This window comes from Xyrauchen texanus, chromosome 2 (assembly GCF_025860055.1).
Source record: "Xyrauchen texanus isolate HMW12.3.18 chromosome 2, RBS_HiC_50CHRs, whole genome shotgun sequence".
Classification (NCBI taxonomy): domain Eukaryota; kingdom Metazoa; phylum Chordata; class Actinopteri; order Cypriniformes; family Catostomidae; genus Xyrauchen; species Xyrauchen texanus.
In genome coordinates, this window is record NC_068277.1 from 49,912,335 (window position 1) to 49,933,793 (window position 21,459).

Here is a 21,459-nt window from a genome sequence, read left to right on the forward strand (position 1 = left end):
GATGAGAACTCTTTGAAATGGTTTAAGAAGTTCTGAATATTTTTTCAAATTGTAATAGTAATTTTTCATGTTATGAATGTCCTGACTATACACTGTGATCAGTTGAATGACACTTTGGTGAATAAAAGTACCAATTTCTTTCCTTAAGAGCAAAATCTGTACATTATTCCAAACTTTTGGCCTCCAGTGTATACAAGATGATGTATTTTAAATGATGCAGCTTACACAGTATTCCCCAGCCAGGTGTGCTAATAACAATAAAAGAAAGAACAGGATGTTTCCATCCCCTTCAGTCTGCTTGTTTAATTTCATTGAACAGGTTCATAGCTGTCTTTCCTCTGACCCTGAGTCATCATTTAGAAATCCACTCAGGGGTTGACATGCATGTTTAGTGTTGCTGTAGAGTGTGTTTAATATGCAACATAAACCCATTGTATTCCTAATAGAGGTTGAACAATATTTAATTTTGCCAATACCAATAACTATGGTGGTGGAAAAGGCAGATAACCAATTAATCCTGCCGATTGTTTTTAGAATCGATTTATGGTATGTTAAATAAAGTATTTCCTTAATATGACATGCACAGACATAGATGCTACAAGAATCAAAAATGAATAAAATCTCAGATGCAGTTCTTTGTTTAACCAAAATCCCAATAATAACTAGGAAAAAGTTATTTTGACTTTTAACTATAAACAAGCCTGAAACACACCAGGGACTCTTATTTTGAAATGATAGAGACTTGACCCCATTAAAATGCTCTGTAGTCAAGTAGGCTATTTACCAAAGTAAGCATTTTATTACATACAGTGGCAAGAAAAATTATGTGAACCCAAATCTGCATTTATGTATAAATTTGTCTTAAAATATGGTTTGATCTTCATCTAAGTTACAATAATATTCAATTATTGATAATAAACAATCTGTTTAACTGATAATACACAATAAAGAGATCTCAGGGGACCTATGATCAAGAATTATTGCTTTACATGAGGCTGGAAAGGGTCATAAAGTTATCTCAAATAGATGTCCTACTACAGGATATTGTCTTGGTGACTGTGTGCCAGCTAAAGCTCAGTAGAAGTTGGTTGATGCAGCAAGACAATGTCCCTAAACATTAAAGAAAATCCACTAAAGAATGGCTTCAAAAAAAGAAAATCCGCCTTTTGGCCCAGTCAGAGCACAAACCTTAAACCAATAGAAATGCTTTGGAAGAGCCGTTCATACCAGACATCCTAAGAATATGGCTGAGCTGAAGCAGTTTTGTAAGGAAGAATGGTACAGACATCCTTCTGAATGTTGTTTAAGTCTAATCAGCAGCTACTAAAAATGCTTGGTTGAGGTTATTGCTGCCAAAGGTGGATTGACCAGTTAAGGGTTAATATAGATCAATATAAAATATATATATATATTTTGTCTCTTATTCAATTTCTGAATCCTGTCAACTTATCACTCAACCCTTTCTCAAAGCGGGCACTGTGTCAAGTCTTAAACAATCTGCAGTAAGTGCCAAGGGCAGAAAAAATAGGTGTGATTATTTAGCTACTTATTTGCCCACCGCCATTACCTTTGAGTCCGTAATCCATGGACATAAAAGACACTGCTAGAGTGGGTAAAACATCTTTGAGCCTGACTTCACCCCCACCAATACAGTTGTTCCTCCTAAAACAACATTAGCCAATGTGATGCGATGGAAAGCGAGTGAGCTCTGAAAAGTGCATTCAGCCATACTGGGAATGTCTGCCTTAGAGAAGGGGAAAAAACCATGGGGTGATAGGAGTGGGATTTTGAGTTTAAACCATCAATTTATTTACTTAGTCAGCTAAACAAAATAATTTTAGATTAGTTTTTTATCATTAGAGCATTTCAGAAAATAAATCCCGCACAGAAACACAAAACTTACATGAACAACACAATAAAACAACAAAAACACAAGAGACGGGGTATAGAAAGAGAGCGAAACGTCGTCAAAAAGACCTGGTGAACATAGCATTGCCATTCAGATAGAACAAAACCTAATGAATTTACACCGTAACGACACACATTTTCCCATTTTGTAAACCACTGTGAAACGTCATTTGAAATGTAATGCATACAAACTCCTGTACGCACTAGATGAAACCCTAGAAAATAATACAAAAATAGCTGCAAGGTACAGTTTGTGAATGTAGTAGGTACCATAAGTGCAAACAGTGGAAACATTGATATACATATTACTCCATTTTGCGTAGTAATGAACTACATTTAATCTGGATTACATTATCAAATTATAATTTTTTTTATGGATTACATTAACTATCAGTCTTGATTTTTTTTAAAAACACAGAGGAACTCTATAGCAAATAAAACAAATAACAACATAAAAAATATTTGATCATCAAAACATGCAAAAAAATTATTTGTTTAATTTGTAATCAGTTCCAAGTACATTTTAGAAGAATCCAACACTGATGACACTAATCTGATATTCAAGGCATTGTTTGTTTATATGTGTGTATATTTGTATGAATGAGGTCAGTTAATGCCACACATTTTTATTGGCCTAAAAACCTTGGTTATTTGGCCAATAAAGCTTATTATAATCTTGTGCGAGATGTAAGAGAGATGATAAATTATAAAATAACAGATAAAGCATCGAAGTTGGTTAAACTTTCTATGATGTCTGTGTTTATTTAATGCATTATAAAGTATACTTAATGCATCATAAGGCATTCATAATATTTTACTGTACATCTTATAGTCAGTATAGTTGTTTATTTGTGGGAAAATACCCTGAAGTCATATACCTGCCTGCTTGAGGCAATTCCTAATGCATCTGTTTCCAGCATTCTCAGAGCTCTCCTCAATGATTAACATCAGCCATGATGAGCTCACTTAAAAGAGTGGTCCTCCTTGGTCAGCCAACCAACAATAATAGACGTCCATACTGGACTCGTTTGGACCAATAACATCCTCTTCCAGACAGATCAGAGGTTGCAGGATGCTGACATGGTTTGGATTATGAGCAGCCAAATAAGGTCAACGCTGACTTTCATGTGTGGAGAGCATATGTGACTACTTTAGCCATCCTGACTTGGTCTGTCCACTCTAAAAGCAACTTCAGTCTTGCAGTGATGAGAGTTGATTTATTAAAGAAGTCTTGTAAGAAATCCATCTGGTTAGGTTTACTGAAAGCACAGGACACTGGGTGTCAGATTCTGTGTAAAACAAAAAATGCTGTGGTGGTGAACGCTTGGATTTGCCAACATTGAAAAAATATAACACTAAAAATGTTCTTCGTGTGGTAACATCTAAATTAACTGGTTTGATTCAAGTCAAAATTATCATTCAAAATGTCTCAATCAACTTGATTACATTAGGTCACACCAGCAAAACAAATTTTAAGTTTGGTACTAGAAAATTTAGGTGACGATTGCAGGTTACCACTTTTTACAGTATAGATAGAGATAACATACTTGTTACACTCTATATTTTTCTTATTACAAAAATGTATATATATGAACCCAATTTGTCAGGCTGATTTTCTTATAAAAATGTTTACTTGAGTAAAACCAATTAATTTAGATGGTACTATTTTTAACACAGAAACACTTCAAAATAAAAGCTCAATTTAAATGAAAAAAGTATGACAGAAATATATCACTACTGTATAGTTATGTAACATTCACTGTTATAATAATAATAACAACAACAACAACTATAAATCAATAGTTATTGTATCATATTTAAGCAAGATCTTGCCTCTGTGATGCTCTGTTATGCATCGCATTATTTAACAAAATATAACTCCAATGTGTATTTTGGATTGTGCTGTGAGGATCTGTATAAAAGCACTTCATTTGATAAAAAGCATTATTATGTTGAAAATTAATTGTTTCATTTAATTGTTTCATTTGATTAACATTTTAATGAATTCATTTATTTAAACACTATTTTGATGAAAACATTTAAATAACTCTTGATATGGAGTTGGACCTGGTATCGGTGAGTACCAAAAATGAAGTGTCGATTTTCGTGCTCGTTCTCAAAATAATTGTAACACAGAAGTACACAAAATATACAAATAGAAGACAAGTACAATGTAGTGCAAGCAAGGGATAAAGTGCAAAATGTTACATGCTTAAATTAAATGCAAGTATGTTGCATTTATTTATATGCAGATCAAAATTAATCTGCTGTATATATGTGGATACTTGTGCTTGTATGTGTGTTTGTGCTTGTATGTGTGTTTGTGCTTGTATGTGTGTTTGTGCTTGTATGTATGCTGGTAATGAAATTTGTGAAATTGCATGTGGTTGTGTTTGTTGTTTTGTGTAGGATCCATGTGTGCAAGTGTTTGAACATATGTCTGATGTCTCTCTCTCTCTCTCTCTCTCTCTCTCTCTCTCTCTCTCTCTCTCTCTCTCTCTCTCTCTCTCTGATTTAATAGTGAGATAATCAGAACCGCGTTTTATCTCCTAGATTGAGAGAAAAATAAAGACCCCAGACTTTCTAGGGAATACTTTAGGTTGTTATTTATCCTGATAACGTATTTCCCGTGGTTTTCCCATATGGCCACCACCAAAAATATACATAGCCTCCTCTCATCCCAGTGCAGTCAGTGTATCTGAAGATAAAGTCAGACTATTAAATATATGATGGCTGCAACCCATTCAACCTGATTCTAATCAAGCTCTTTTTAAATGAAAGGAAAAGCAAAGAGGAAAACAGACATGCGGTTTTATTGTCATATTTGTTTATTCTCTGCAATCTTTCACCCTTATTAAAGGGGGTCTGCCTCAAACGCAAGCTCAATCTAAACAAGTGTTCCAAACATGAGGCATGTGTTTAGGCAAAGACAGATTTACCCAAATAGCTTGACTGAAGATAGACATGCTTGAGGGACAGAATCTGTAGCTGCTTCCTGTGTCACTGTGACCAAGCCATTTGTATTAATATGTATTAAGTGTAAACAGTCTTGACTTGTTTAATCTGACTCAGTGTACTTCAGCATTAACTCAGTTTAGGTTAACAAGACCGTTATGTTTAGGGTTGCCACTTTTGACGTTTTAAATTTCAAAGTTTCATCATTTATATGTTAAAAATATATTGATTATTTTTTTTTTATTAATTGTCTTCTTTATCTTATTTATGTATACAGTTTGGATGGTTTATACATATTTTTTTACATTTTTATTTCTTTGTTTATTTTTTTCCTTCACCTGTTCTTGTCTTTATGATTCTATTCATACATTGTTTGATCTTATTGAACATTTATATAGAAAAACTCGTAAAAACTTAAATTGACAATCTGGAACGATTTCACCATGGCGACCATCTTAAATACTTGACAAATTGCATATTGATTCAATACTGGACGCATCATTTTATTTTTAAATACGGGACAATCCCGTATTTTACGGGAAGGGTGGCAACCCTAGTTATATTATGTCTCAATGTCAGTGATATACACTTCCTGTTTGTTTGTGATTTGTATCCATGTCTTTGCTGTTATTCTAAGACATGACATCTGTTATAGTGACATCAAAGCAGAGGTGAGAGGTTGTTTTCTCAAAGACCCCACCATGACCTTTGGCCCTTGAAACGTTTGACCCCTAGGATTATGTCTTTGTTATAAAAGTAGATGTTTTGGGTGTTTGGGCTTAATTATTAATCACACTTTCTTAGCATGAACACTTTTGAACCTTTGTTTGTATATGTGCATATTAGAAATAACACTGCCCCCTGCTGGAGATCGTATGTAAGTACACGTGGTAAAAAATGTTTATCAGAATCAGTTTTATTGCTTACACATACAAGGACTTTGTCTTGGTGACAGGATCTTCCAGTGCATATATACTTCCATATATATATACTTCCAGTGTATGTATATACATACATACATACATACATACGTAGTGCAAATCTAAATACAAATCTGTTATATACAATGCAAGGGTATGTAATGACAAAAGAGGTTGGATAAATATAAAAAGACTAGGGAAACTTACAAGGTGAAAAATATTTTAAATGAATGTGGGATCTCAATTATTTATACCACCTTATGCCAGAATATAGGTAAACTCTACATGTAACAAGATTTACATGATTATACTGTTTGTACTCAATTCCAGACAGATAATCAGATATGAGGTTACAGCAAAGAAATCTCATTATGTATACACTGGTGGATTGTAAAACATGGTCTAAATCTCTCTCTCGCTCTCTCACTCTCTCTCTCTCTAATCCTTCTCGTTCTTTGCCTTCAGCATTGTTATTATATTCACAATAGATCTTGGAGCTTGGATGACTAAACTTGCCACACATGCGTGACATTATGTTGTGTATATAAGTTTGTAATAATGAATGCACATATACAGTACATATGATGCCACTGAAGTGGTGTAATAAGCTTTTTCTGGTAGCCTTATGTATCACAGCATTATTCAATGATTTTTGGATTTTACTTGTAAATTATTAGACAAAATGTAAAAAAAAAAAAAAATAAAAAAAAATAGCTTTCACCTTTCGTTTATCTTTTAATTAGGCTTTAATCAGCTATTATAAAATGTCTTATTTTATGGTTCAGATATACACCGATGAGCCAAAACATTATGACCATTCACAGGTAAAGCTGGTAATGTCGATCATCTCCTAACAAGGCCAAATATCAAGGTCTGGGTAGATTAGATGGTAAGCGAACAATCAGTTCTTGTAGTCAACGTGTTGAATGCAGGAGAAATGGGCAGGAGTAAAAACCTGAGTGGGAGTGTGATGCTTTGGGCAATGTTCTGCAGGGAAACCCTGGGTCCGGACATCCACGTGTATGTAACCATAAACATAATAAATAAGGAAAAACAAATCCGGTAGAAAGGTCCAGAAAGACGGTGTACGTGTTTGCCCCGCTGTCTTTCTGGCACCTTTTGTTCTTTTGGTTCTGGATGATGCACTCAGAGAAATTTGGTTATCAAGGCTGAATCACTCAGCCCACACCCTGCCCCTTTTTTTTTTTTTAAAGTGTTTTCTAGTGCTGCTTCCATCACCGCTCCCAATGAACACATGGCGTGACAGGTAAAATCGCGCCTGAGCCTCGCTGCCCACGAACAATGCTTCCTACCAAATTCTCAGAGCCGGCAGGACTGAGCCACGGGAATCTGTTGGCTCATGGATTCTGTTGGCCATTCCAACAGGAAGTGAGGTGCATGCTCTCTAGCCAGGCGAGTAAGACTGGGTGGCTTAGAAAAGCAGAATGAGTTCTATTGTGTCTATTGTAAGGGGGCAGATTTGTGCCACAAACAAAGCAGTCTAGTGCAGTGATTCCCAACCAGGGGTACATAAGCAGGTTCCAGGGGTACGCAGAAAGATTTTGCTATGTTAAACCAGACAAAATCCCATATATGGCTTAAAATATAAATTATAAAGTTAAGAATGGGTAGAAATAAAGATTTTCCAATTAATCGCGATCTTCATTTGAACAATCCCGATACCAATCTTTTACTCTATGCGAAGTTTAACAAAGTAGTCCAAAGATGAGATCTATGCAATCTATTTGTCTTTGAATAATGTCTCTTTTAATACCCTTTCTGTTCTTTACAGTTTGTTGATCAAAAACAATAAAAAATAAATACTAATTCTAATCAAACAGCATGAATAAGCGAAAGAAACAGTGTACGTTCTCTCTCGTTAATATGCGCTCACTGGATGAACTCCCACTATTCTTAAAGAGAACGATTTGTTCTACATATCAATGTAAATACTTGCTAATAGTACAATGTATGCATATAAACAATAAATATATAATAAAAAATATGTAAGCAATATAATACATGCAATTCCAGTAAATTATATTTATTGTGGGATTTGTAAATTTTTAAAAAGCTATGTTACCAAAATTCTAAAAAGCAAATGATAAATACAATTTGTAAAGTTAATATTTTGTAATGTACCAGGTTACAAGGTCCCCTGTATAATTAACAGAATTAGCGTAGGGACAATTTCTTTCATAAATAATCAAAATGGACAGTATAACTAAAACATAGCTGAAATATAATTGATTACTATTATCAATAATAATAATGTTAAATGAAATGGTCTTTTGTACACTTTTTTGGTTTTGTGTCGGTACTTCAGCCTTACTGATGGTGAGGTTTTTTTCAATCGTTGTGTTGTTAATATCGCTGTATACAAGTTGGAACACATTTAGTTGTTTGTGATGGAGACAGATGTAAATAGATATCAAATCACGTTCTTTAGAAGGACTTGCAGTAAGAGACAGGATCACTGTGGTGTTTTATAAGGGTTTCTGCTTGTCCTTATGATATTCTGCTACTTAGATATGGCTCCATCCAGCAGTGTAATTTATTTGAAAATATGTACTTTTATATATTGATCAACTGCACTCAGGTCTCTTTATCTAATCTACAGTCATTTCCCAATGCCAACTGCCCCTAAACCACAAACCAAGACTGAATATCTGGTTTATTCTCAGATTATATGTTGAGCTGCTGGAGACTGTTGTGGGCAAGAAGTGATGCATTCCATCCCTATTTGTGACTGTCAGAGAGAAGAGTAGTTTGAAAGATTAATTAAAACCACATTTCAACAATAGACTCATTTGCTTCGAAAGCAAGTTCCAGATTGTTTCAGTAGGAATTTTGTGGTTTTATGCATCATATCCCAATACTATTCCCCCTTTTTCTCCATCACATTACCCATCTCTCTCCACTGTCGTATCAAATACAGGCAAAATCCTGTAAACAACAAAAACAAAAAGGGATTTATCTCATTATCTTGTCTGATCTATTGATTGCATCAACTTAAATGGATGCTTAAGTCCAAGTTCAAAGTAATGTGACTGCAGTGAACTCTATCCAAACTGTTACCACTGCAATGAAATGAGGTAGACATTTTGCTTTATCAACCGTTTTTTATGCATGTTGTGGCACATCTGTTCTCTTCCCTTAATTCACACAGAACTCTTTCATGTCTCCATGCCTTAAGAAAAAGCAGCAAAACTATGTTTTCTTTCCTATGGCAGTTATGCCTTGAAAGAAAACAATTATAGCTGCAAGCAGCGATGACGGGCCCAAGCACCAGGGGTCCATTTCCACCCCCTGGCTTTTGGAAAACAATGCAAGGTGGACACATGCATTTGACATTTGACATTATTCTAAACAATTTTGAAGCAATTTTGATAAATATAAGATAACTAAGTCTGTTGTAAGAGTCACACTTCATGCTGCCAGGTGGTGGTGGTGCTATGTCCATGACCCAAAATAGTCAAATCCATGTGATTAGCCCCCAACATAAATATGACAACATTTATAATCTACATTTTTATCTAAGTCACACATTGCACACATAAGATATGAGACATTTCCCGTTTCCCTATTTGTTCCATTCAATATATCAATAATCATTAAATTACATCATTACATTATATCATTACCTTGTTAGATTTGGCAAAATTGAACTCCAGCATCCCATACCTGCAGAGGCATCACATTTTGACCTGCTGCTTCTTTGCATTTAAAGGTTGTTTGAAGCACTGTTTGCATCCAAGAAATGCAAGTTCATTCATCCTTGGTATGTTGAATAGCTTCAACATGCCCATTTGACAGCGAAAATACCTTACATGTAATTTGACTAATAGTGAGGTTTATTTTATAAATTTTATTTGGACAAAATATTTCAATGTATTTTTTATTCTTAAGTGCAATAGTCTGATCTTTTCTGTGTTTTACGAAACAGTAACAAGGTAATGTGTGTGCTTTCTGGCAGACATACAGAAACATGACAGTTAGTTGCTTGAATATGCTATGTTTTAGCTTGTCAGACATATTTTGAAGCATATAAGATGCTGGCTATGATAGAGTCTTGAGTTCTCCCAGGCCCTCTTAATAGCTTGGTGAAGTAACTTTTGGAAGCAAGAGATCGACTCAACTGTCCAGTCAAATAATAGGTCTCCTATACATATTGTTGGGGAGTAATGAAATACATGTAACAGGAATACGTATTTAATATTCCACTACAGTTACAATTTAAATCGTTGTTAATTAGAATACAGTTACATTCAAAAAGTATGTTGATTACTGAAGAGATTACTTTGCATTTTATTGTTATTTGTTTCATTTAATATTTAGTCCTTTCAGATGGAAAACATTTATACATATAAATGATGCGATCCAAAGTGCAAAAGTCTGTATTCCACAAATGTAATGGCAGATACACAGGCTGCACGCTCTTCTCATGCATGAGAAAATGAACAAACCATTAGTGTCACAAAACATAAAAGTATAATAAAGATCAGGTAGAGCAGATCGGTCATCATCCTCCTGCACCGGCACACAGACTGTGTAGTAACTTTCTAGTCACACAACACACACATATGCAGATGAGATGGTCAATGACTTAAAAGTACCCTGCATACTAATAGAATGCATGTAAATACATTGTCTTAATCATTACAGGACGATCGTATTTTTTCTCTAGAAAATTCATGTTGGATCATAATTTCTTTTTTTTATAGTAAGGCCTATGATATTAGAGCAAAAAATAATATTCTTGATAATACTTTTTGTATTGTTTTCATGTAAAAATATCTAAAAATCCTTAAAATTATGATTTATCTTTTTTAAAAACAACACTGCATAAGATATTTAGGTTTAACATGTGTATTTTGTCTTACTGTACTGGAGTTTTATAGTCAAAACAAGTGAACAAATCTACCAGTGCTGAAGAAGTAATCCAAAGTATTTAGAATACGTTACTGACCTTGAGTTATCTAACAGAATACATTACAAATTACATTTTACAGCATGTATTCTGTAATCTGTAGTGGAATACATTTAAAAAATAACCCTCCCAACCCTGCTTGTACAGTACGAATTAGTGTATTACTGTAAAGCTCAGTACTAGAGGAGGTCCATGTTCACATATTGAATATATCTATCTACTGTATATACTCACAGCACCACTACCTAAATATCATGGTCACAATTAGAAAGGTTTAATCATTTCTTAAGGCAGCAGTTTGCATAAAAAACATAAATAAGTGATGATTAACACTGAAAAAAATAATTTTGTGATTAAGTAAATGAAGCACAAATAACTGATGGCTAGTAAGATTTGCTTAATTTGTATTTTTTTGTAAATTAATTGTATAAAATTAGGTCAAATCTACTTAACTTCATGTCATAATATTGATTAATGTGAGTGAATTTAATTTAAGTCTGATGTACAAATCTGATGTACATGGTATTTAAATGTACTTCACATTTGTAAATTCCTTATAAACATAATTTACCACATGACATATAGAAGCCAACCATAGGGAAGCTTAATGCATGCTAGTCTATTAGAACCAAGATACAGAGCTGCACACGCAGACATCAAGACTTTGTACACAAAACGTATCAGGTTACTTGAAACCTTGTAACCCTTGTTCCCTGATAAAAGCAGAATGAGATGCTGCGCTGAAAGCGCTTTGGGAACAACTTCATGTGTGTGACCAGCTGTGAATATATGTGTAACACGTCAATGAACATTGACCGGAATTTATAGACTCTGCCAGTGTAATCATTGGATGCACCTGGGGCTGGGCTATAAATAGATGCGTAAAAAGTGCGTCGTCAGGTATTTTGTCTGAATAGCAGTCCAGGGGCATCCCAGTGTGGCAGGGAAGCATAGCATCTCGTTCTGCCTTTATCAGGGAACAAGGGTTACATTCAAGTAACCCGAGACGTTCCCTTTACAAAAAGCTACACTTCTGATGCTGCGCTGAAAGCGCTTTGGGAATGAGAATACCCACACTGCCGCACTGGGGCTGTCCGGACCCCCTACAGTTGTGTAGTGTGCTCACCTCATGAGAGGTCTCAGACCTGAGCTTGAGGTGTCGACTCAAGGACAGAAGATCCCGGAGTGGCATGAACATCTAAACTATAAAATCTAATGAATGTGTGTGGAGAGGACCAACCTGCTGCATCACAAACATGTTGCTGAGGGACACCTCTAGCCAAGGCTTTGGAGGAGCCGACCCCTCTGGTAGAGTGAGCCCTGATACCTACTGGCAAAGCTTGACCGCGCACCTCGTAGGCCAGGGCAATAGCCTCCCTCACCCAATTCAACAGTCTGCTTGGTGGAGGCCGCCCCCCTGTTGTGGCCCCCATGGCAAAGAATTGTTACCCTGACTTACACCACTGGCTAGTGCCGTGGACATATGTCTGAAGGGCACAGACCGGACAAAGTCTGTGAAGTCTTTCCTGCTCCGGCGTTGTAAATGGCGGGGAGCAGCAGGCTTCGAGAGTGACCTGGTTTAAGGTCGATTAAGGCACCTCAGGCAGGTAGTCAGGATGAGGGTGAAAAATTGCTTTGGTCATTCCTGGGGCAAACTCTAAACAGGCTGGCAAAACAGACAGTGCCTGTAGGTCCCCAGTTCTCCTTAGAGAGGTAATCGCCATAAGAAACAATTTTGAGAGTCAGAAGTCTGCCAGACGCTGACTCTAGAGGTTAGAATGGGGTCTCAACCAGACCCTCAAGGACTATTGCTAAGTCCCATGAAGAGGTCCTGATCCTAGCAGGAGGCCACAGTCGCATGGCTCCACGAATGCAGCGAACGTGTAGAGGATTCCTCCCAAACGGCACCCCGTCCATCAAGGCGTGGCAAACCAAAATGCCGGCTACATAGACCCTGAGAGTAGCGGGGCATATGCCTGCTGACAGTTTTTCCCCGGAAGAAAGTACAGAACTGAAGCAATCTGGCAGTTAACTGGATCTGCAAAGACACCCCATTTATCGGCGTAACTCCTAGTAAAGGGAAACACATACAGGCGCATTCTGGGCCATGTACGCACCGGGGGGCTTGGTGTTGCAGAGAGAAGTAGGGGAGACATTGCTCTGTTTGTTGAGGCGAAGAGGTCCACTTCTGCCCTATAAAATCTCTTAAAATGGTCTCGATAACCCTAGGAGAAATCCCTGTGTACCTCAGTTGGTACCCTTCAGGGGCCGAACATGAAGGTTCCACAGCTCGGGCCGGGGATGAAATATTGTCCCCTGTGCCTGAGACAGAAGGTCCCTCCTGTCCGGAATCTCCAAGGCAAGCCGTATAGGAGAGACATTATCTCCGAGAACCATACCTTGTTCGGCCAGCGCGGCACACCCTTGCTGGCGAACTCTGGCCAAGACTCCCAGGAGCAGAGAAACCGGGGGAATACGCATTCTGGGCCATTTATGTGCCATCGCGTCCAGATCCATGGGGGTTGGGTGACTCAGAGAGAAGTAGAGGGGACATTGCGTTGTCTGTTGAGAGGTGAAGAGGTCCACTTCTGCAATTAAAATCTCACCCAGATTTGTTCCACTACCTCGGGGTGGAGTTTCGACTCCCCCGTCTGTATTTTCTGTCTGGACAGTAAATCTGCTCCCACATTCAGGCATCCAAGGATATAAACTGTCCTGACTGACAGGAGCTTGCCCTGGGCCCAAAGGAGTATCTGACATGCCAGTCTGGTCAGCTAGCATGAGCATAGATCTCCTTGATGATTTATGTAAGAAACTGCTGCTGTGTTTTCCACCTGCACCAGGACATGGCAGCCTTTCAAATACTCGATGCAGTTGATGTGCCAATCGAGCTGATGACCCTCCCATTCCTCTTGAGCTCGACGACCACTTAAGACCGCACCCCAGCCTGTCAGGGAGGCATCTGTCATTAGCAATTTGCGATGGCAAAATGCACCTAGAGTGGGACCCAAAGTGAGGAACCGGGGTCTGAACCACATAGAAAGGGTACGAAGCACACGGCGCGTAAACCTTGTCTGCCTTATGGGACTGGCCCTTGGATGAAATCCCCTGGCTTTGAGCCACAACTGAAACGGTCTCATGTGCAGAAGGCCCAAAGGGATCACAGTGGATGCAGATGCCATGAGACCTAGTATTCGTTGATACTGATGAACAGTGCAACTTTGGACTAGCCTGACTTTGCTCAGGGTGTTCTGAATGGACACGGTTCGAGCGGGAGACAAATGTGCCCGCATCATGATCGAATTCCATACATCTCCCAGATAGGTAATTTCCTGAGTGGGAGAGAGAACGCTCTTTTTGACGTTGAGTCTCAGACCCAGAGAAACCAGATGAGCTAAGCTGATATCCCTGTGCTGAACTGACAGTTCTTGTGACTGTGCTAGTATCAGCCAGTCGTCTATAAAATTCAGAATGCGGATGCCCCGGAGTCGCAAAGAAGCCAGTGCTGCATCCATGTATTTCGTGAATGTGCTGGGTGATAGGGCTAGGCCGAATGGAAGAACCCGATATTGGAAAGCTTCGCCCCTGAAAGCAAACCTCAGGAACTTCCTGTGTTGTGGCAGAATTTCTATATGAGATCCATGAGATCGATTGTGACCAACCAATCGTGATGTTGGATTTGAGACACGACCGTCTTGATTGTTAGCATCTTGAACTTGAACGCCCTGATTGAGCGATTCAAGCCTTGAAGGTCTAAAATCGGACGCAACCCCCCCACCCTTCTTGGGAACCAGGAAGTTTCTGCTGTAGTAACCTGACTCTTTCTCTGGAAGGGGAACATGTTCTATGGCCCCTTTGACCAAGAGATTTTGCAGTTCTTTCCACAGTAGACGTGCTTGTTCCGGTTTCACGGTAGTGGAGACCACGCCGTTGAAATGCGGATGACGGCGATCGAATTGAATTCTGTAGCCTTTTTTTACTGTTCTTAGAACCCACATAGAAACACCTGGCAGTAGCTTCCATGCTGCCAGGTTCTCTGAGATATGTATCAATTTTGACAAATCCTGTTGATGGGATGTCGAGTATTCCGCGTCCTGGACTAAGACAGGAAGCAACGGAACACTCAACATTTTGCTGGAAACCTCTAACTCCCGAAACACCAGAGGCAGCAGGAATGGAGAGGTTTCGTGGGTGTATCGGGAAGGTACAGGTGAATGCTTCAAGTGCCCTGACCCGAGAGTTTTTTCTTCTTATATTTGACTGAGGGCGACGAGCCGGCCCCCAGTCTCTACGAGGGGGAGCACGTCTCGCCACGCTTTGTTTTTGAGCCTCCCTTCTAGAAGGACCAGGGCCTGGCTGGGTGGCCGATGGCCCCTCCTCCTGAGTGCGGCAAGGAAGGAATTGCCCGAAGGCTTCCTCGTGACTCTTTGCCCCTGGAACCTGGTGATAATTACATTCATAGTGTCACCAAATAAGCCAGAAGGCGAAACCGGGGCATTGTGAAGGAAAACTTTGTCCTTGTCTCTGATGCCCGACAGGTTGAGCCATAAGTGTCACTCCATGTTGACTAAAGCAGACATAGACCGGCCAATGGCATGAGCTGTCTGCTTGGTCGCGTGGAGAGACAGATCCATGGCTCGACGAAGCTCAGAGAAAGCCTCTTTGTTGACCGTGGTGCCCACACTCAGGTCCTTAACAGATCAGCCTGGTAGGCCTGTAACACTGCCATAGTGTGCAGGGCAGCACCAGCCTGACCTGCTGCCTGATAAGCCTTCCCCACAAGCGTGGACTAAAGTCTCTTTAGTGATGATGCCGAGCCAGGCGAGAGATAACCCGCAAGTGTCTCTTCTACCGGCGGCATCACTGAATACCCCCGTGCCTCAGCACCCACGATAGTCGAAATATGTCGACGTCGAGGGCACAAAGACACGGTTAGTATAAGGTTTCCTCCATGAACGAGAGAGCTCATCATGGGGGTCATCAAACAAAGGAAGGGACTAATGTAGCGTTCCTTTGCTTTTTTTGGCCACCAGACCAAAATCTGTCTTCTAGTTTGGAGCGTTTGGGGGTCTCTTGTTCGCATGGCTAGTCTAACTGTAGTCTGGCCACAGCCCGAGTAACTACTTTGAGTAATTCCTCAGCTGCTTTATTATTGTGCGTGGAATGTTCAGAGGTTCAGCATCCCCCTTGTGAACCGAAGAGGCGCCGAAGCGCGCTTCAGGCTTACGAGAAGGATCAGCTGGATCTGGGGAGAGAGAGCAAGCGTTAGGGACAGACCCCTCTCTCGCTCCTCAGCCAGATCTATGCAAGAGCCCCACGATGAAAGAGTGAGCGCTGGCTCTTGGAAGTAAGCGAGACGAGTGCTAAGCATTTTGACTGTAAACAGTTCGCAATGCTTGCACCCGCCCCGCCCCGCCCCAACGCAAGAGCAGCATGCTCTTCCCCCAAACACACAAAACAAAACTGGTGTGTGTCCGTTTCAGACATAGAGCGTAAACATGGGAACACACACACCGCTTGCTTTGTTTATCACTCACTCTTTTTTTTTTTTTTAAGAAATGAGATGAGTTTCTGCGCACTGCCTAACCATAAATGAGGATGATAAAAAATGGGAAATAACTTGAAAGATTAAAAGGGAATTAAATATTCACCCCTTCAAAACAATCATGCATAATATTTACTTATAAGCTAGAGCATTAATTTTTAAATGTTTAAATTGAGGACAAATATAGAATTTACTTAATATTTTCACATTCATTCTTGAACTAATTTATTCAATGTAGAATGTACTGAATCTTTTCTGCTATATTTACTTCACCACAAAATAAAAATTTTATGTTAGTTCTATGTTTTATCTAAAACAAATATAGTGGTTACTCAAATACTGAAGATGCCTTGCTACTTAAATGTGTATTTCATATTTTTTCTTATGAAGATTCTGTGGGAGCCTATCTGCATTTTTTTTACTGTTTGCATTCAGTTTAGTTTTTTTTTAGATTAAACATATCTGCTAATGTCTACTGAGTTTGTACATTCTGTAAAATACTACAATGCATTTTTTTTAGTACAAACTGGGATGTTTTAGGATAACTTGACTTCTCTACATCAAAGTTACAAGTTTATTTCACACTATATATATATATATATATATATATATATATATATATATATATATATATATATATATATATATATATATATATATATATATATATATATTTCTTTTTTTTTTTTTTTTTTTTTTACAAATCTTGTGTGAAATAAATTTTTAACTTTGATGTAGAGAAGTCAAGTTATCCCCATCCTATTAAGAGTAAATACGCTTAATCAATTACTTTAACTCTCATATCCATTTATGTCTTCATCTAGGGGCAACCAGGGCAACTTGGACTCGTGGGGATCAGTGGTCCTGAGGGTTTCATTGGGGCCTTGGGGCCCGTTGGCCCCAAAGGAGAAAAGGGTCATGTAGCACGCCAAGGGCCCTCTGGACTAAAAGGGGACAAGGTCAGATTACCTTTCTTCATGTGAATGAAATGTCTGTGGGGAGTGTACAGTAACAGCACTTCATATAAGACATACACATACAATATAGTGGGATCTTAAAATCCCTCTCCAGTCACTGGTTTAACCCCTAAAAACAAACATTAGTTAATCAAAATTACATATTTAAAAGTTTTTTTTATGTTTGAACCGGAAACTGATTCTGAAGAAGAAGAAGAAAAGAGAATTGTATAGGGTTGCCTACAAGTCGATGTATCACAATGGTAATGTATTTTATGTATCGCTCTCTACAACGTAAGAATCGTAAGTTACGTAACGGTAATAGATAACATGATCCTTCGGCTTGACTACATTATCAAAGAGCGAGCTAATTATGTGTTGCTAATGTTACACAAACCTTGTTTCCATTCGCCACCTCTGACAAGTTAGCTACCTTGTAAAGATAAACATCCAGATGTGCCATTAGGAAGAAATGCTTTAAACTCCATAGAAAGTCTCTGGAGAAAGACGTATAGTTCATCATAACTAACAATACAATATGTTTTGAGTAACGTTGCCATAACCTTCTTCGTCAACATACTCGATCCATATAAACATATCAGCCTTTGACAAGACTCATCATGTAACTTGGCATGCTAACATTGGCTATCTTTATCTAGCACACTGCAGATTTTTTGGACACAGTCAACGGATCAAACACAAGAAAAAGAAACTTACTGGTTGACTAACATGTTGGCTGCTACTCGCTTTGTCCCCTGGATAAATTGAAGGAACCGCATTGAGCTGAAACATAAGTTTAGTGGCAAAATCTGTTTTGGGGTAAAATTTTCAGAACAGTTCTCTGGAAAATAATTTCCCCTTCTGTCACTCACTCAATGTTGTGTCGATTGTAGTGACACTAGGGGTCTCTCTTGAGCGCCTCGGTTGCTTCTGAACTTGAGAAAAGGCCAATGAAAAATTGGCGAACAGAATTTGCATGCCCCTCCCCAGGACATACTTGTATAAAGAAGGGTGCAAGGGTTCATTCAGATTTTTTCTTCGGAGCCGAGCGGTTGTGTGTTCAGCAACCTGACGTTTCAGTACTGTTCCACTCACTTCTGCAGAGCTATGATGTTGGATCTTACGGCACGTTACCAGCGGCTTTTCTCTTCTCTGCACACCAGTGCAGTCTACGCCCCTGGGCAATTCAACAGCGCTTCTAAAAGAGCAATAACCTCTAAAAAGGTATTTTCTCTAAAAGAGCAATACACATTGGCGTTGTACGTCTTTTTAAAGATGCCTTACCGCCTTTGTGTAGTTCCTGGATGCGGCAGATATCTCTCCGCTTCTGATGGTCATAGACGCTGCCTAGTGTGTCTGGGCCGTGATAGCACCAAGGCAGCGTTTGTGTTCTCACTGCGAGAACTTGACCATGGAAACGTTGCTGTCGTGGCTTTCCTTTCTGAAAGGAAACGCCACTCCAGCCGACCCCTGCATCGCGCCTTCTTCCCACAGGATTGAGGCTGATGCAGCTGGTTTGGGGAGTTCAGCAGGCGTGGTTTTGCTGGGTAAATCCCCACGAACCACCCGCCCCCGGCATGCTCGTTTACTTCCGTCTGGGCCTGATGTGAGATCGGCTCGCCCCACGGCCAGTCTGATGTCTCCTTCAGACCCCACGAGCTGGATGATGACGTCGCCGCTGCATCGGAGAGCATCGCAACGTCTTAACATGGAGGACTCGACTGGGCTGCCACCTTTGGGTCTGCCCGCCCAGTCTGATGCGCAGATGTCCAATATGCTTGCCCGGGCCACCATGAGTGTGGAGCTGGACTGGAACCGGTTGCGGTGCACTTGTGCCCACAAAACGCAGCCACCTGGCAGGATCGCCTGGCATTTCCCTCCAAGGCCTGTAGGACGAAGTTGTCTCTGACGGCGAAAGCCTACAGAGCCACCGGACAGGCCACCTCTGCCCTGCATGCCATGGCCCTCCTGCAAGTCCACCAGGCCAAGGGACTAAAATATCTGCACTTTGGTAGTCCTGATGTGCTGCGGAAAACTGACTTCGCCCTCCGGGCCACGAAGGTCACAGCACGAGCACTCGGACACGTGATGTCCTCCCTCGTGGTCCAGGATCGACATCTGTGGCCCAACCTGGTTGAGATGTGAGACACCGACAAAGCCCAATTTCTCAATGCCCTGTCTCCCAGGTCGGCCTATTAGGCGACACCGTTGAGGACTTTGCCCAGCAGTTTTCAGCGGTGAAGGCACAGACGGAGGCGATTCAGCACAACATGCCTCGGCGACACTCTAACTCAAGCCGAGCCTCGTCTGCTCGCCGAGGGCATCCCCCTGTGGCTGCAAGACAACAGACAGCCCCGCCTCAACCTGGGCCCAGCTCTCAGCCACCGCATAGGGTGCCCCACAGGAAGTGGACGCCCCTCGTCTCTTGAACTTCTTCTAGGACCCAGAAGGCTCCCAAGCGTTCCTGAGACAGACGACCCGAGGAATGAGATGTTTACCATGGAGCTGGTAGACAGACCACTCCATCCCTCGGTGGAGGGCTGGGCGGAAAATCCTTGGTTTAATTTTTTTCCTGTGCCGCACCCCCTTCGGGCTGTGGTACCCACATTGTCAATAAAAGTGTGATCCTTGGGTCACCTAGCTGGTGCACACACACCCGGCATCAAACACTTACAGTCAAGGCACCTTGGACACGGACCCTTCGCCTCCACGCCCGCGATCCCCTCTGACGAGTCTCCATAGGACCTCCTCCTCAGTCACCAACCCGATCCCTGACTGGTACGCAGAGCAAGGTAAGTGTTTTGAGCCTTTTCTCAGCACAAATGCCTTGGGACGCAACCTTGCCTCCCGACGTAATAAACCCCTCCCCCCGCCATGAAGCCCCACCAGGTACGGCAAATGTGGATATCCCCTTAGTGCCCCTTACGCAGAGCTTGGACACGTGGCTTTCACTCTCCAACCCGTGCTGGCTGGCCAGGACCATCCCACTTGGCTACACGATTCAGTTTGCCAGGTGCCCGTCCCGTTTCAGCGGCATCCGCTTCACTTCGGTGCACGGCAAGAACGCCAACACCCTATGGACAGTAATCGCAACCCTTTTACACAAGGACGTGATAGAGCCTGTCCCTCCAGTCGAGTTGCAGAAGGGTTTCTACAGCTCTTACTTCATCATACCCAAAAAAAGGCGGTGTGTTGTTGACAATCTTGGACCTGCAAGTTCTCAACTGGGCCTTACACAAACTCCCGTTCAAGATGCTCACGCAGAGACATATTCTAACATGCGTTCGGCATCAAGATTGGTTTGCAGCGGTAGACCTGAAGGACACGTACTTCCACGTCTCAATCTTGCCTTGACACATACCCTTCCTACAAGTATGTATCAGTACAAGTTCCTCCCCTTCGGCTTGTCCCTGCGCCTTCACAAAGTTCTCAGAGGCAGCCCTTGCTCTGCTAATGGAAATGGGCATCCGCATACTCACTTACCTCAACGACTGGCTGATTCTGGCTCACTCTTGAGAGTTACTGTGTGCCACAGGGGCCGGGTGCTCAGGCACCTCAGCCGTTTAGGGCTTTGGGTCAGCGGGGAAATGAGCAAGCTCTCCCCGGTTCAGAGCATCTCTTTTCTCGCCATGGAGTTAGACTCAGTCTCAATGACAGCGCGCCTCACAAACAAGCGCACACAGTCAGTGCTGAGGAACAAGTCATTTTAATGGCTTCTTATTGTCCCACTCAGACTTGGCTCTCAGATCTCATGCTCCTCACGACAGCACCTCCCTGGCGGATTCTCCTGAGGAAGGACCTTCTTTCTCAATGATGGGGCACCCGCTGGCATCCGCGCCCAGACATATGGAACCTCCACGTCTGACCCTTGGATGGGACCCTACCACCAGCTGTCATAGACACGATCAGATTGAGTTGGTCTCGTCCCGTGTTTTGTCAGGTCCGAGCACGTAGAACTCGGTAATACGGAACAGCTGACCGGGTGTACTGCTTGCGCATAGCGCCTTTGCCCTCCACTAAGGCGAACATGTGCCCTTTTACTCCCAGGCAAGCCCACAAACTCGCTCTCCCTGGAGAGTTTACATATGGACATGTAAACAAGGTTAAAAACTTGATTTTCACTTATTCTTTAAAAGAATATTTCATCCAAAAATGAAAATTCTGTCATCATTTATTCACCCTCGTGTAGTTCTTAACCCATATGACTTTCTTCCATTGAGAACAGAGATGGAATGAAATGTTAAC

General features: G+C 40.8%; 1 protein-coding gene across 3 annotated transcripts in view; it reads left to right on the top strand.

Moving 5' to 3' along the window:
- The window catches only part of LOC127657636 (collagen alpha-6(IV) chain-like), a 167,196-nt gene that overhangs the window by 87,544 nt on the left and 58,193 nt on the right, over positions 1–21,459 (top strand). For all 3 annotated transcript variants that reach the window (XM_052146505.1, XM_052146513.1, XM_052146510.1), the window contains exon 5: positions 17,083–17,217. In XM_052146505.1, the coding sequence (XP_052002465.1) occupies positions 17,083–17,217 (135 nt within the window). The remainder of the gene's footprint in view (positions 1–17,082; positions 17,218–21,459) is intronic.